Below are 13,357 nucleotides of genomic sequence, written 5' to 3'. Positions count from 1 at the left end.
CAGAGAAGTCTATCCTAAACCATACGTACTTCACAGCTCCAAAAATCTCTGCTCAGAGAAGGCCAGCTGGAGAAACTAAGTAACTTTCCTAGAGACTGGTTTCACCAGGTCACGATCGTTTTTATTAGTGAGACATCTGTGGCAGCATGTATCTTGGCTTCCTGTGCTGTGTCTGGCTTTACAAAAGACCTGTGTAATGTGGATTCCAACACTAAGGCTCAGAGTCATAAACAAAACAAAAAATATCTACCATTTTAAGTAGCATCTAATCCTAAAAATGGTCTACATCACACACTTTATTTAAACATCACTAAATTCCTTTTCATATTTTATTCTTTTAAGAACTTACCGACCTGCACACACTTAGTTTCAGAAATGTAGTAATAATATATTTCAAGTGGGTAACTACCCTTCTTGCCATTAATAACAACACAGCTTCTATATGACAATGGCAGGAAAGTTAACAAGTAAGCCAGCATTAAATACACTCAACATTAAATACATTTTTTGCAACTTTGAAAATGCAATTTAATAGCTAAAAACAAAAGTCTTGAGATCAGCCCTGCTATCAATGATCTTAGCTAAAGGTGCACTGAATGGCCCCAGTATCCCTCAGGAACTCACGCCTGCCACCAACAAAAAAAAGCAAGGTGTAATGCCACAGTTAATGTACATAGCTATTAAAGCAACGGAAAGAAAAGATTCAACAATAACTTGACCCAATAATGTCATTTTCTAATCAAATACAGCTTTGGATTTTGTTTGTTTTTTAAAATATAAATCATTATCACAGATGGCAAAAGAAAACCCTCAAGAGTAGCAAAACATTTAGTTCAGGTTCTTCTGTAAAAACAAGCATGATAGTCCTTATCATACCAAAATTGCTGGTGACTAGAATGACAGTGATGATCAGGAAAGGGAAATAAAACCACTTTCTTCAAAAAGTTTTGTGATGACACCCACTGGGTAGTAAAAAAGTGAGAAGAAATTCTACTAACTCTAGAAAACAATTTAATAATACCCTTTCTTTTAATCCCAACTGCTGTATTCTCATGAGGTGCTGCATTCACCTTATACAACCAGGTAAGTGCTGAATGATAAAAATAGTGAGTAAGATATGTTTGTGTTTTGAATTCCTCCATGCCCTCTTTCCCTAACCTTTAGGTTAACTCTTGACCCATCAAGTCACAGTGGCTATTACAGGTGATTGAAACACACAGAGTAGGTGGAAAAATTTCTGCATATTACAGGGCAGTTTGAATCAAATACTTGATGTGTTAGTTTCAATACAAGACAAAACCAGCAGCCCCATCTCCATCCATCTCCAACTGTTTGTTCCTGCTTACCTGATACTTTTCCCTATATCAGCATCAATTCAGTTACATGAATCAGATGAGTCAGACGTTGTAGATTAAAACAATTGAAGTTTTTTTGTCTGTAGTAGACTGGGTACAACTCTCCCTCACCACTGAGCATCACTAATGCACGTTATCAACATGCATCATTAATGCATATGTATATGCTATGCTACTGAAAAGCAAAATGGACAAATTTTGCTCTGTTTAGCAACTAACTGCGTACCACTGTGCCTCTTCTATTTCATTACAAAGAGTACAACGAATCAGCAAGACTACATTTGGAAACGCAGAGGAGATTTTTGTGTCATTTTACTTTGGTACTCAAGCATTGCCACGCTTTGAATTAAAAGTATACTAACCTCAGTAAAAGCCTCCTGCAAAACATTAAAGACAGGAAAAAAATAAGGGTGATTTTACTCAGCACTAAATTGTTCAAATTTTCATGGTAAGAGGTACAGCCCACTAAACAGGTATATACCCAAGGCCACCTAAAAGACTGTGAGAACATATTTCTAAGACTACTGCTTCTATATTAACAATAGCTGTTTAATAACAACACAAACGTGCATTGTCATCACCATCAATTATTTTATAATAATTTGTACATGCTAGTATTACATGCATACCTAGATAATATGACACACAAAATAAACTAGTAAGTAAGAAATTATCTACCTACAGATATCTAGTAATCTATCTTCAGCTTTAGCAGAGCTGTACATAAATATTGATTAGGATGCTACATTCTCACAAGTTGTGAGGACTAAAAGATTTTTAAAAATTCCCTTTATATTTTCTACCACATTTTTACATGGAGCCATGGAAAAACAAAGGACACAACAGAACTGCACCCTCAAATTAGTCAGCCATGTAAAATATTAAGCATCAATATGCTGCAAGGTATTTACATGCTGATGTGCTTTGCTAATTCAGTGTGGAAATATGAAAAATTTGAACAGATATGCCATGCAAAACTCTAATTTTGGGACTAAAGTTAGATATTCATTATTCATTAAGTCACTAAATACAAATCCACACACAAGCACTGCCTCCTCCCTCTCTGACTGTCTTTGAAAAAAGTTCAGATACAATTAAATTCTTCATAGGCAGGAGATTAAACAAAACCCAAAAAGAATAAAAATTACGGAACAAATATAAGTTGCTTTCTAAACAAACCATGACATTTTTCCAGGTTATGTATTTTATCCTAATTGAAAGCTTCTTTATTTTTAACAGCAACACTTGCTTCCCTTTCTGCTCCTTATTCAAGGATACTAGACCTGGTGAATCTAGGAAGAACATCAAAACTATCAAACGTAAAATACCTCATCCTTTTAAGATTTAAAATGAGACTAACACTGACTCTGTTATAATTAGAATCATATATTCTTCAACACAATATGTATGCAAATTGTGTTTGGAGCAGTTTCTTGAATGACAGAATGACAGTGTATCTATGCTATAGATGTAGAACCTTTAAATCATCAATTTAATTCAAAGCAGCCCAGGGAAGGATCCATTCACTTACCCGTATCCAGCTGTTGGCCTTCAGTTCCACAGCATTCTGTGGTTCACTGCTGTACAGACAGCATAAGCACCACATCAGAGTCTTCTGGCTTTCATCTGCAGGGAAAAAAGCAAATAAAGATACACTTAGAGGGAAAAGAAAACCCCAAACAAAACACAGACAGAATTACACACAACAATCCCTATTCATCCACAGAATTGAGGCCCTAAATATCAGCCTCAACTCATGCTGCTTCTATTCTACCAGATTCATACCACACACTTAACTTTAATCACTATATACTTCTTGTGCAATCATTTCCTTCAACAGCAGTTTAAATGGTACCAAAGTGTTCAGAATCTATACAACAGTTAGATGATCTTAAGAAATTTGCAGGACCTAGTAATTCACTCATGTAAATAATACCTGAAGCTACCTTCAAGGAACTTTCAACACAGTAAATAATATCATTAATAAGAGACAATAGTCTAGAGTAGTAAAAATGTTTATTACATTGTGTCTAAAGCTTGCACAACTCAAGCATGCTCAGTTACAAAAAACTAAAGTTTGTGAAGTATGAAATCATTCATAACTAGAATATAAATTACCAAGTTCTCTGTAAAAATAGAGAAAGAGTCTCCATGCCTCAGGAATATGACATTTCTGCCGACAGCAGAATAGCTAAATGATAATGCAAAAAAATCCTATTCCAATTTTCTGCTAAGGACCAGATTGGGTTTTACTTAATTCTAAGCCACTGTTTGAAATTAGCTCTCTTCTTTAAGAATCTACTACAAAACGAGCACAACTCTCACTGCTCAGATGAACAGATATTATAGAGGAGCTGATTATCTGAAGTAAGCAGCGGAAGAGACATTTAGCTCAAGATTATTTCCCACAACTTTGTTTTCAATAGGCTTTGGTGGCTTTTTCCCTAATGTTCTTTGGCACATACTAAGATGTTCTACAGTGGATTTAATACCAGAACAAAATTGTGTGTGATTGAAATGAAAATTCTGAAAACCAGATGTAGTTCAGATATAATGTTCACTTAGTAAGCAATAACCTTCTTGTTAAAAATAATACAAATAAGTGATACTATCAGTTTTAGACATTATGTTATGAGACAATTTGATTATCAAGCTGAACAAGTAAATTCTTTTGTTTTCTGTGTATTTGTTATCCAGGATGCAATAAACAGTATTATTTAGAAGTGTTTTGTTGAGAAAGCCTGAGGAAAAAATAAAAGGTCCATTAAGTAATGCCTGTATTTTCACCAGGTGACCAAAGACGTTAACACTGATTTAAACCAGTATTCCTCAATAAATGTCCAACAAACCTGGAGGCCATTACTGACATTACCTCCCACTGACTAACATCTCTGCAATAGAAATGGCTTCCCAAGCATATACTTTTAACCCACCACAGTTCGGAGTACTCTGCCTTTGTGTGTTTGGGGACTTGTTTCAATATGGATTTTTACAAGGCTAATAATTTCCTGTGTTTTGTAATTCTGCAGTTAAAGGATGCATCTTGCATACCGCTCAGCAGAAGTTATTAAATCCCAATTACACCCAACTGGCATTCAGACATCAGCACCAACACACAACTATCTTCTTCAAAAGCACCTTCATCTAAACTCTACTATGACATTATCTGTGAGGAAAAAAAAATGAGTGGTTCATTTACTTAAATGACTAAATCACAGCAAATTCCTTCTAGGAAAATAAAAATTTTAAACATTATTAATTACTAATACTAAATATTGCCTGATTGTGAAATCTGGCTTTTGACATACCCTTCAATTATATAAATTACACAGAAAAAGGGAAGAAGACATCAACTCCAAACCTGTTATCTCAAACAACATATACATAGTTCAAGTATTTCTTCTTTTGACTCATACAGTTTATAGCATATGTCTACAATATGTCACTAAGTAATTTTATTTAAAGTTTGGGTTTCTTTTAACTTAAAAAATTAAGAAAAGATGTGAAGAAAATACATGTAACTGCTTGAATAGATTTCTGGATGAGAAGATTTTTTGTTACATGTGATGACTTGCTGCATACTATAAAATACTTTGCATGTATTGCTCCAATATGCAAAATGCCAATCAGTATGATGAAAGCTAAAATGATGAAAACAAAGCCTAGACAAACTGAGCTGGTACACTTTTCTAGCATAATAAATTTACACAGATTAACACAGATAGATTCAAACTTCATCCCCAGTGAAACCAACCTATGCTAGTCTCATAGATAAGTCAAAAGTTTCCAAAAAAATAAGGAACTGGTACAATTTCAGATTTTCCTAGTTCAAAAAATTACTTTTTGACCAAAACTGAGGTAGCCTCCCATAGATCTGTGAAAAAAAGAGCCCACAGTCTTGCTGATATACCCCATGACACACTCTGAGGGAAACTCTTGGTTCACTGTTTTCGCAGCTGCCCTGGAACAGGGGATGAAAGATGGGAAGATTAGCCCAGCTCTTAAAATAATTACAGTAGCTGCAAAATATAATCCTATCAAAAGACCAAACACAGAGCCATCGAAAACCTAGTGGTGGATTTTTTCCTCCCAGTTTTCTAGCAACTGTGATCTCAATGGAAAACCCATCATCATGATGAACACTGAAAAGCATTATCAGGATACAAACAAAGGCATTTGATCTTACTATGGCATGAAAGGTTGACTAATACCCAAACAACCAATTAATACATCCACAGAAATGAAATAAAAAACTCAAAGTTGGATACTCCAGCTCAAAAAAGGTTATCTACCACCTATCTACAGGACTCCTTTAAGGAGGTTAATGTTGTATTCCAACAAAGAGAATAAAAAATTTCTGTAGGAAATTTTAGACTGCTTGCAAGCTGCTTTGGGAAAAAAAAAAAGAAAAAAAGAAAAGCAAAACACCAACCAAAAAAGGGAAAAGAAGCCCAAAGAAATAAACAAACAAACAAACAAAAGATCTGAAACACCTCCAACCAAACAACCAGTCAAAAGTCCAAACCTTTATGATAATTTTGTACTTCTTTCTCACCAATCTCACAACGAAAAAGAACTATAAAAAAACCAGACAAAGAACCAAAATGTATGTTTTTCTCATAACACAAGGTAGTCTCAATCATCCCAAGCACATTCAGTTTATAAATACCCTGCGGCCAGACAGAAAAAAGAAAACCCTAATCTTAGAGCCAAAAATATTATTTTTAGAGTTTGTTGTAAAATTTTATTGAAACATATCACAAAATGTGGATTAGCTAAAACTGAACTTTCTGTTGAAATCAGTCCATTCCCAAGCTTGCCTGCTCACACACATTTACTGACATAGAGAGCCACCAAGAAACCTCCCAGCATTTATAGTATTAGTTTGGGATTCGAGGCATTTCGGCTTAAAATTCAAACCAGAAGGGTTCTACTGAGAAGATAATCACACAGCCCACAAAAAAATCAACCAAAACCAAGCAAACAAACAAAAAAAAACAAACATACCCCCCCCCCCCACAAAAAAAAAACAAAAAAAAACAAAAAAAAAAAAAACAAACAAACAAAAAAAAAACAACCCATACAAAAAAATCCCAAACAGAAAAAACACCACCACTGGAATTCCTAACCAAAACTGAATTCCTCCTGTATCCCTTGTGGTTCAGGACCGCAAGTACAGTCATGAGACTTTCTTCAGTCGTGCTCCCCTCACATTAGCATTCTAAATAAGGCTAACTTGGTCACCTCCTCCTCAGGAGTGTTTATGAGGAGATTGTTTTCCCTCAGAGACTATGCTTCCTGCACTGAGTGGCCAGCCATGTCAGCCTCCAGCACCAACAGACATTCATCTAAGGCGATAGGTATTGTGGTTTGGACATGATGCAAAAGTATAATGTTTTTCCTGCTCCATTTTTTAGTATGAAAGACTGAATTGAACCAAATTAGTTCCTTCTTCTGTGAGGGTGGCCTGATCTCGACACATGCCTGAATGAGCTATTTATCCGAATGAGAAATTATATGAAACCCACTTGAGAGTCAGCATCTGCTATAGTCGGCACTATCTTAAAGAATATCTTCAGAACCAGTGCCAAACAAAATGAAAAACTGCTGAATCTAAAATGCCACCAATCCAAAGAGTGCTCAGGTGGCCCTAAGAAGAGGAAGTGGTGGGAATGTATAAGCAGACATCTTCAGGTCTATTGATGTCAGAAAATCTTTAAGCATTAAAGGGCAGGATTCCATTTTCAGCAAGTAAAGCTCTCTGTTTTGTTTGCCACTTGGAGACAAAAAAAACCAAACTGTAGCAAGACTTCATTGTCAAGCAAACTTCAGAGGTAATGACCAAATTGCAGAAGAAGTGCAAATTGCAGCTTCAGAAAATGCTGAAGGAACACAAAAAAGAGGAAAGAAGTAGAGGAAACCAAGAATGTACGGCTGGGATTTTTGTGAAAAGGAGCCAAAAGCAGACAGAGATGGCTTTCAACTCTGATGAGAAATGTAAGTCAAGCTACTTTCTATAACACAATATAAATGTAAGTCAAGCTACTTTCTATAACACAATATATTGTCAGCTCAGAAAAGCTTACTGTCTGAAGACTTGCATATTCCAAACAAAAACTTAGAAGCAAAGCATGTCAACATTAATGGTTACCAACACACTCAAAACCTATGATTAGAAGTGAAACCTCTCCATAGTAAAAATAAATCTGTAAGTATGAAAAGGCTTTACAAAAAGCACACATTTGTTGCTCTGCAGAAGTGGTCTATGTCTAAACCTATGTTTCCTTCCCAAATTTTGCTTTCAGAGGTGCAATGCTGACATTACACACATCTACGATGTGTTTTACAGACAAGTTAATTTTGCCTGTGCTTGGAGCTGTCTAGAAAACAAAGCCAAAACAGAAGATGTATGCTGTGCTTGACTTAAAAAACCCTGCTAGCTGAAAAAAATTTGCCCTTTTCTCTATTTCCCCAAAAAGAAGCATAAAGCAGAAGACACATAATGTTATTTAATTTTTCTTTTCTTTCCCTTTTTTTTATCTGTAGTTGTAATAAGAACAAAAGACTGACAAAAAGTTATTTTAAGGGGCTCACAGGGAAGCTCAGAATCGCTTTTCTGCTTAAATGAGATCCCAAGTAATTGATCAAAAATTTAACATCTGAGTTCCTGAAAAATGCATCAGAACTGTTGATGACATAGCACAAGGAGTGCCTCCTCCCTCCAAACAGTTTTCCTATGCCAAATTTATTTTCTCTTCTATATTCTCAACCACACACATATTCACCACCAGTAAGAGCATTTTGTTTTTCCATATGCCTTTTTCCTAAGTTACTACTTTACTGTTTTAATTAAATGTGCATTGTCACTAGTTAAGGACAGAGAGACAGGGAAAATACATCCTAAGGATTCAATGAAAACAAAGACAACCATAACACAGACTAATTACAAAACACACATATCAGATAAGTTATTTCTTCTATCTTAGCATACATGTATATTCTGATACACATGGAAGGAAACGTCCATTGAAAGAATTTGAAGCACTAGATTTTGTACATTTTGAGACTCCAACAAAATGTAATTGATACAACAAAAAATGAGAATGGAAATCGTGATGCACATAAACACTCACTGGGTTTAAAACTTACTGGTCCCAAGCCAAGATTCCATGAAATTAATTAGATCCAAAAGTGAATTTAACATTTCTGAAGCCCATATATTTAAAGCACCATGGATAGCCTTTTCATCTCAAAAGTTTACTTCAGTAAAAAAGAATGCTGTGTTTTTTTGGAAGAAAAATCATAGTATATAACAACTCATATTTTCCTAATTTCTACAAAATAAAGTTATGGAATTGCTGCAGAAATATCTCAACACATTCTTACCATATCCTATAACAAAAGGATTCCAACAGAGCCTTCCTAGAAGCTGTCCAATTAAAGGGAACTGATGGATTGCTACAGTGGGAACCTGCTAAAACACAAACAAAAAGATAGTAAATATACTGCACATCAAAAGTAGGTTAAGAAAACTGTTAATGATACTCACTGCTGCAAATTACAATCCAAATTATTATACTGTGAAATGCTCTGAAAGCAAAACACATGCAAGTATGTAGATTTTCCATAATATCATCATTCAAGTAAGTTAAAATTTAGGTAATTTTCTTACCTAATACTTAACTATGTTAGAAAATTGTTCATTTGCCTCATACCCAGCAGATCAGTATTAGTAACCAGCAAGTATACAATGTCATTGTATTAAAAGCCTAATTAACACACATTTTTGTTGGTCGTCATTGTTATAATACACTGTTTCACAGTTTCTGAAGAGATTAATATCTACTGTGGCATAAACTTACTTTGTTACTTTTGTTTGCTTTCTTTAAGTTAACTTCTTTAATAATTAGCCAGTAACAAATTGACATTTAACTTCTAACCAAATAGAAAGACGTTTCACTGTAAAAGTAATAGACAAAGTAGTTTATATACAATTCCTGTGTAGTCAGTCTTATTTTTCCATTTTTGTAGCTTTACTAGCTAATAAATGAAGGCATTGAAAAATAGTGCTGCACTGAGATAACATACAAGTAGCAAGGATGATGAGCATCTCCTGCTATTACAATAAATTCCTTACATTGTCTCATGTTTGGGGCTAAACCAAGACTTTCTGGGGCCATATTCACAAAGTCCATTTCAGGCCATGTCTCAGATTACGTGAAGTAGCAACATTCTTTTTCCCTCTTAAGGAAAAAGAAATGAAAATATGGTAAGAAACTCCACTCCCCCAAAACCTTTTACTTAAAATTTAACATTTAAAGTCAATTCAGAAACAAACCTCACTCTGCAGTCTATAGATAAGAATATTTTAAAAAAATAACTTCCAGAAGAAGCAAGCCTTATGCCATAATGCAGTAGTTCTAGGGTTAATTATACTGAATATATACACTGAAAAAGTGATGCTCAGAAAAACATACTAGCAACTAAACATGAACAACTACTTTTACTCAAGAGTGCAGACAATAATTAAATCAATAAACAGAACAGGCAGCAGCTTATGCCAGTGATCTGACCATACTGCTAGAATTCACTCTGTGCCATAACAAACACTGGGGTTAACATGTCAGCAGACCCCATAAGATTTAAAGGATCAGTCACAGTTTTGCATGTTAAGGCCTTTAAATCATCCAATTTATGACCTGACAACCAAAATCACATTCTTCTTTACTTAAAGAGTTTTTTTAAGAGGCTAGAGCGTTGGCTGGGAAACTTCACGTGACATCAACTGATCAAGCTGAAAAAGCCCCTTTCACAATAAATCAGGGAAACAAGAAGCACACTCCTGTTTGCATTACCTGTGACTATTTCCCCAGTTTGCCCCCCTGATCCAGTATTACCTTAGGTCAACAAGATAAACCTTTTTGCTACTGTTACCTTCTGGTTTTGTCAAAACACGGTGCAGATTGTTTTGGAGGACCTCTTCAAAACAGGTCACTCTTCCTTCTAAAGCCACTTACCAAATGTTTTATTGTTTCATAAAGCTGATGTAGAAATTCCTGGAGCTGGGGCAAGTGAAGGCACACATCCTTCTGTGATTCCAAAGTAGTGGCTTGACCCCACTCAACAGCTTTATCCAACCAATACTCAAAGTTCAGTTTGGGCATTGTAGTGTCCTGAGCCATTTCACAATCCTGAAAAAAAAGATTTTAACTCCACATCAGGCAGCACTGAACACTGGCTTCAAAACAAGAGCGAATATACAAAGAGAGGATTTCTACCACCTTTTTTGTGTGCACACAAGAATGGGGTGTAGGGAGTGTCTGTTTACATCTCATAAGGCTGGTAACTTTATCTGCAATATTCAGAACTTAAACTAATAATCCCATCATGACGAAGTAGCAAAAGGGGCACAGTAATCAGTAAATTATTTTAGAATAAATTTAACATGCAGATGTGTTTCAGGCTTTTCTTATCCAATTTTGTCATCATCAATATTTCACTCAGAATTTTAGAATAATTTGAGCATGCATTTGTTTCAAATGCTATGCATGATGAAAAATTAAAAATACTTGTTCAAAGATAAATGAAAGTATTATAATTAGGCTTAATCAAAACAAAAGGTACTAGAAGGCCTCTGATCACTGTAATTTCTGTATTTGTAATTGTTCATTAGCTTTATGTGATAAAAAGAGTATTCTCCTCAATAGAAATGAATAAATTTAGTATTTTAGGTCTGTTTCTCCTTGTATACTATAAAGTAAGGGGGGAAAAATATAACCCGTTTGCAGCTGTACATGTAACCCAGTTCTGAACGGAACCTGTACTATAAATTATCTATATCCTATGGCACACTTCACTCTAAAAAAATGGTCCTTGTGGGATAAGCACTATCATGAAGACAGGACATTAAAATCTAACCAAACTGCATCAGTAAAAAATATCAAAAAACAGCACACAATTTTTTTCTAATTTACTATTATATTTTTCTTTGACAGAAGGACAGAGAATAGCACAGCAGGTAGTATAACAACCTTTAAATCTCTCTGAAATAAATGTCTCACAGGTTGGAAGACCAAATGAGCTCTTGCAGCCTTTAAATCATTGCTCTTTCTGCCAAAACTGTAAAGACAACTGTCAATTAACAGAATGTGCTGGCAATTTTCAGAAATGAATTGTTGCACACTTGGAGACAAATTCAGACACTCATAGATGCTACAGAAATGAATGAATATGCATCTTTGCAAGCTATAAACCAAAAAATAAACCAGAACCTCCACAGCAGTCCTGCAAGCCAAGCTTGCTTTATACAGCTAACCCTTACAAACACAGGATTTGTATAGCATGATAATCTCAGCCAGATAAAAATTGGAAGATAATTAATAAGCTTGTTTAATTACTATGAGAAATAAATACATAAATACATAAATACATAAATACATAAATACATAAATACATAAATACATAAGCCCTAGTGAATCACAACTATCATCTGAGTTTGGATCCTGTCCAGAAAAAATAAAGAAAAAAGAAAAAGTGAAAAATAAAATTGAGGTTAAGCTGTTGGATTGCTAGTGTACAATATGTATTTGCCCCAAACTTGTTCAAAGACAAGTAAGCAAAGCCACTGCTCTTGTATTCTTTACTATGCTCCCTTTTTTATCTGCCACTGTCTCTGTCAGCAGAGCTCTTAAGGGATCTGTGCAGTACCAAGATGTTACTGGTCTTCTCTGTAGAAGTCTGAGATCCTAGCTCTCCAATAAGAAAGGTGTTTTGTCTCCCTGGTTAATACAGCTAAATAAACTGGATTGCACATTCTTTTTTTTTTTAAGTACTGCAACTATTAAAAAAAAACCCAAAACAACAGTACAAATCATAAGTGAAAGAAAATCTTAGAAGTGTATCTCCTCTTTATGCTGATAACTGAAAGTGTGAATTTTTTACTGTTTCTGATAGCTAACTCCTTTAAAATATCTGAATATTTTGAGATGAGAAAAGTATTCTCCCATCAACAGACTTGCAATAATCACACACAAGACAAAGCAGCTCTATGTTCGGTGCTATTCAAAACCCTCACCTTGTTGCATGGAAGCACAAACTAAGGACCTGGACCAAAAAACCTCCAGCTACACAATCTAGGGTTCAGAACCCCTCCTCAGAAGGATCAATCCTGGCCTTGATCCTTTTGCATTATTTTCTCATGAAAATAACTGAGAAACACCGCACTGTTTCCAAAGCAGAGTTCAGAAATTTTAGCTGCAGTTTAATGCTCAATTCATGGATATATTTATTGGAAAAAAATAGAGGAGACAGTTCTATATGCATTTCCAAAGTGGATTAAAGGACAAATATATGTGGTTTTCTGTGCAATTAATTTTCTGCAACTGCTAAAAATCCTAATATATCAGCAATAAGGAACAAATGATCCCTATGATTAAGAGAAGATGTAATCTGCAGTGCACTTCTTTATCTTTGAATAACCATTTAGAGTGACATGTAAAGATCTTTGCAGTTTTTGGGGCAAGTGGGAGGACGAAGGGTTGTGCACTTCTGTAAAGCTTTGGACACAAACTACTCTTGTAGATTCAATGGTAGCAGAATCCCTTACAGGAACTATTATACAGCCACAGAATCCTCTGAGTTGGAAGGGACACATCAGGATCACCACATCCAACTTTTAAGGGAATGGTCTATGTGAGAATGGAACCCACGACCTTGGAATTGTTAGTACCATATTCCAATCCACTGAACTCATCTCAGGGTTGAATGCAGATTTTCAAGAATTATAATCACCAAAAATGCTAAAGGCATTTCTGGTCTCTGTTTTGGAATACTACCAATTCACCTCTTTTATAAAATTATGCTGAGATCAACAGAAGAACACAATAAAGTGGCATTTCTAGGAATTGCTGCACTATTCCTATGAGCCACTGGGAACATAGTTTAGCATTTACTATGTGCTTCAATTTATCCTGGATCAAGAATGTGATTAATTTAATATACAT

The 13,357-nt window shown here is 35.1% G+C and overlaps 1 protein-coding gene across 1 annotated transcript in view; it reads right to left on the bottom strand.

The window, feature by feature from the left end:
* The window catches only part of FANCC (FA complementation group C), a 63,380-nt gene extending 52,843 nt beyond the window's left edge, over positions 1–10,537 (bottom strand). Inside the window, exons 1-3 of the mRNA XM_059492258.1 lie at positions 10,373–10,537; positions 8,742–8,826; positions 2,887–2,981 (exon numbers count right to left, since the gene is read on the bottom strand). Of these exons, the coding sequence (XP_059348241.1) occupies positions 2,887–2,981; positions 8,742–8,826; positions 10,373–10,537 (345 nt within the window). The remainder of the gene's footprint in view (positions 1–2,886; positions 2,982–8,741; positions 8,827–10,372) is intronic.
* Positions 10,538–13,357: the final 2,820 nt, after the last annotated feature.

The sequence above is a fragment of the Ammospiza nelsoni genome, chromosome Z (assembly GCF_027579445.1).
Source record: "Ammospiza nelsoni isolate bAmmNel1 chromosome Z, bAmmNel1.pri, whole genome shotgun sequence".
NCBI lineage: Eukaryota > Metazoa > Chordata > Aves > Passeriformes > Passerellidae > Ammospiza > Ammospiza nelsoni.
Note: the sequence above shows the minus strand (reverse complement) of the source record. Positions and strands in the feature narration are given on the sequence as shown.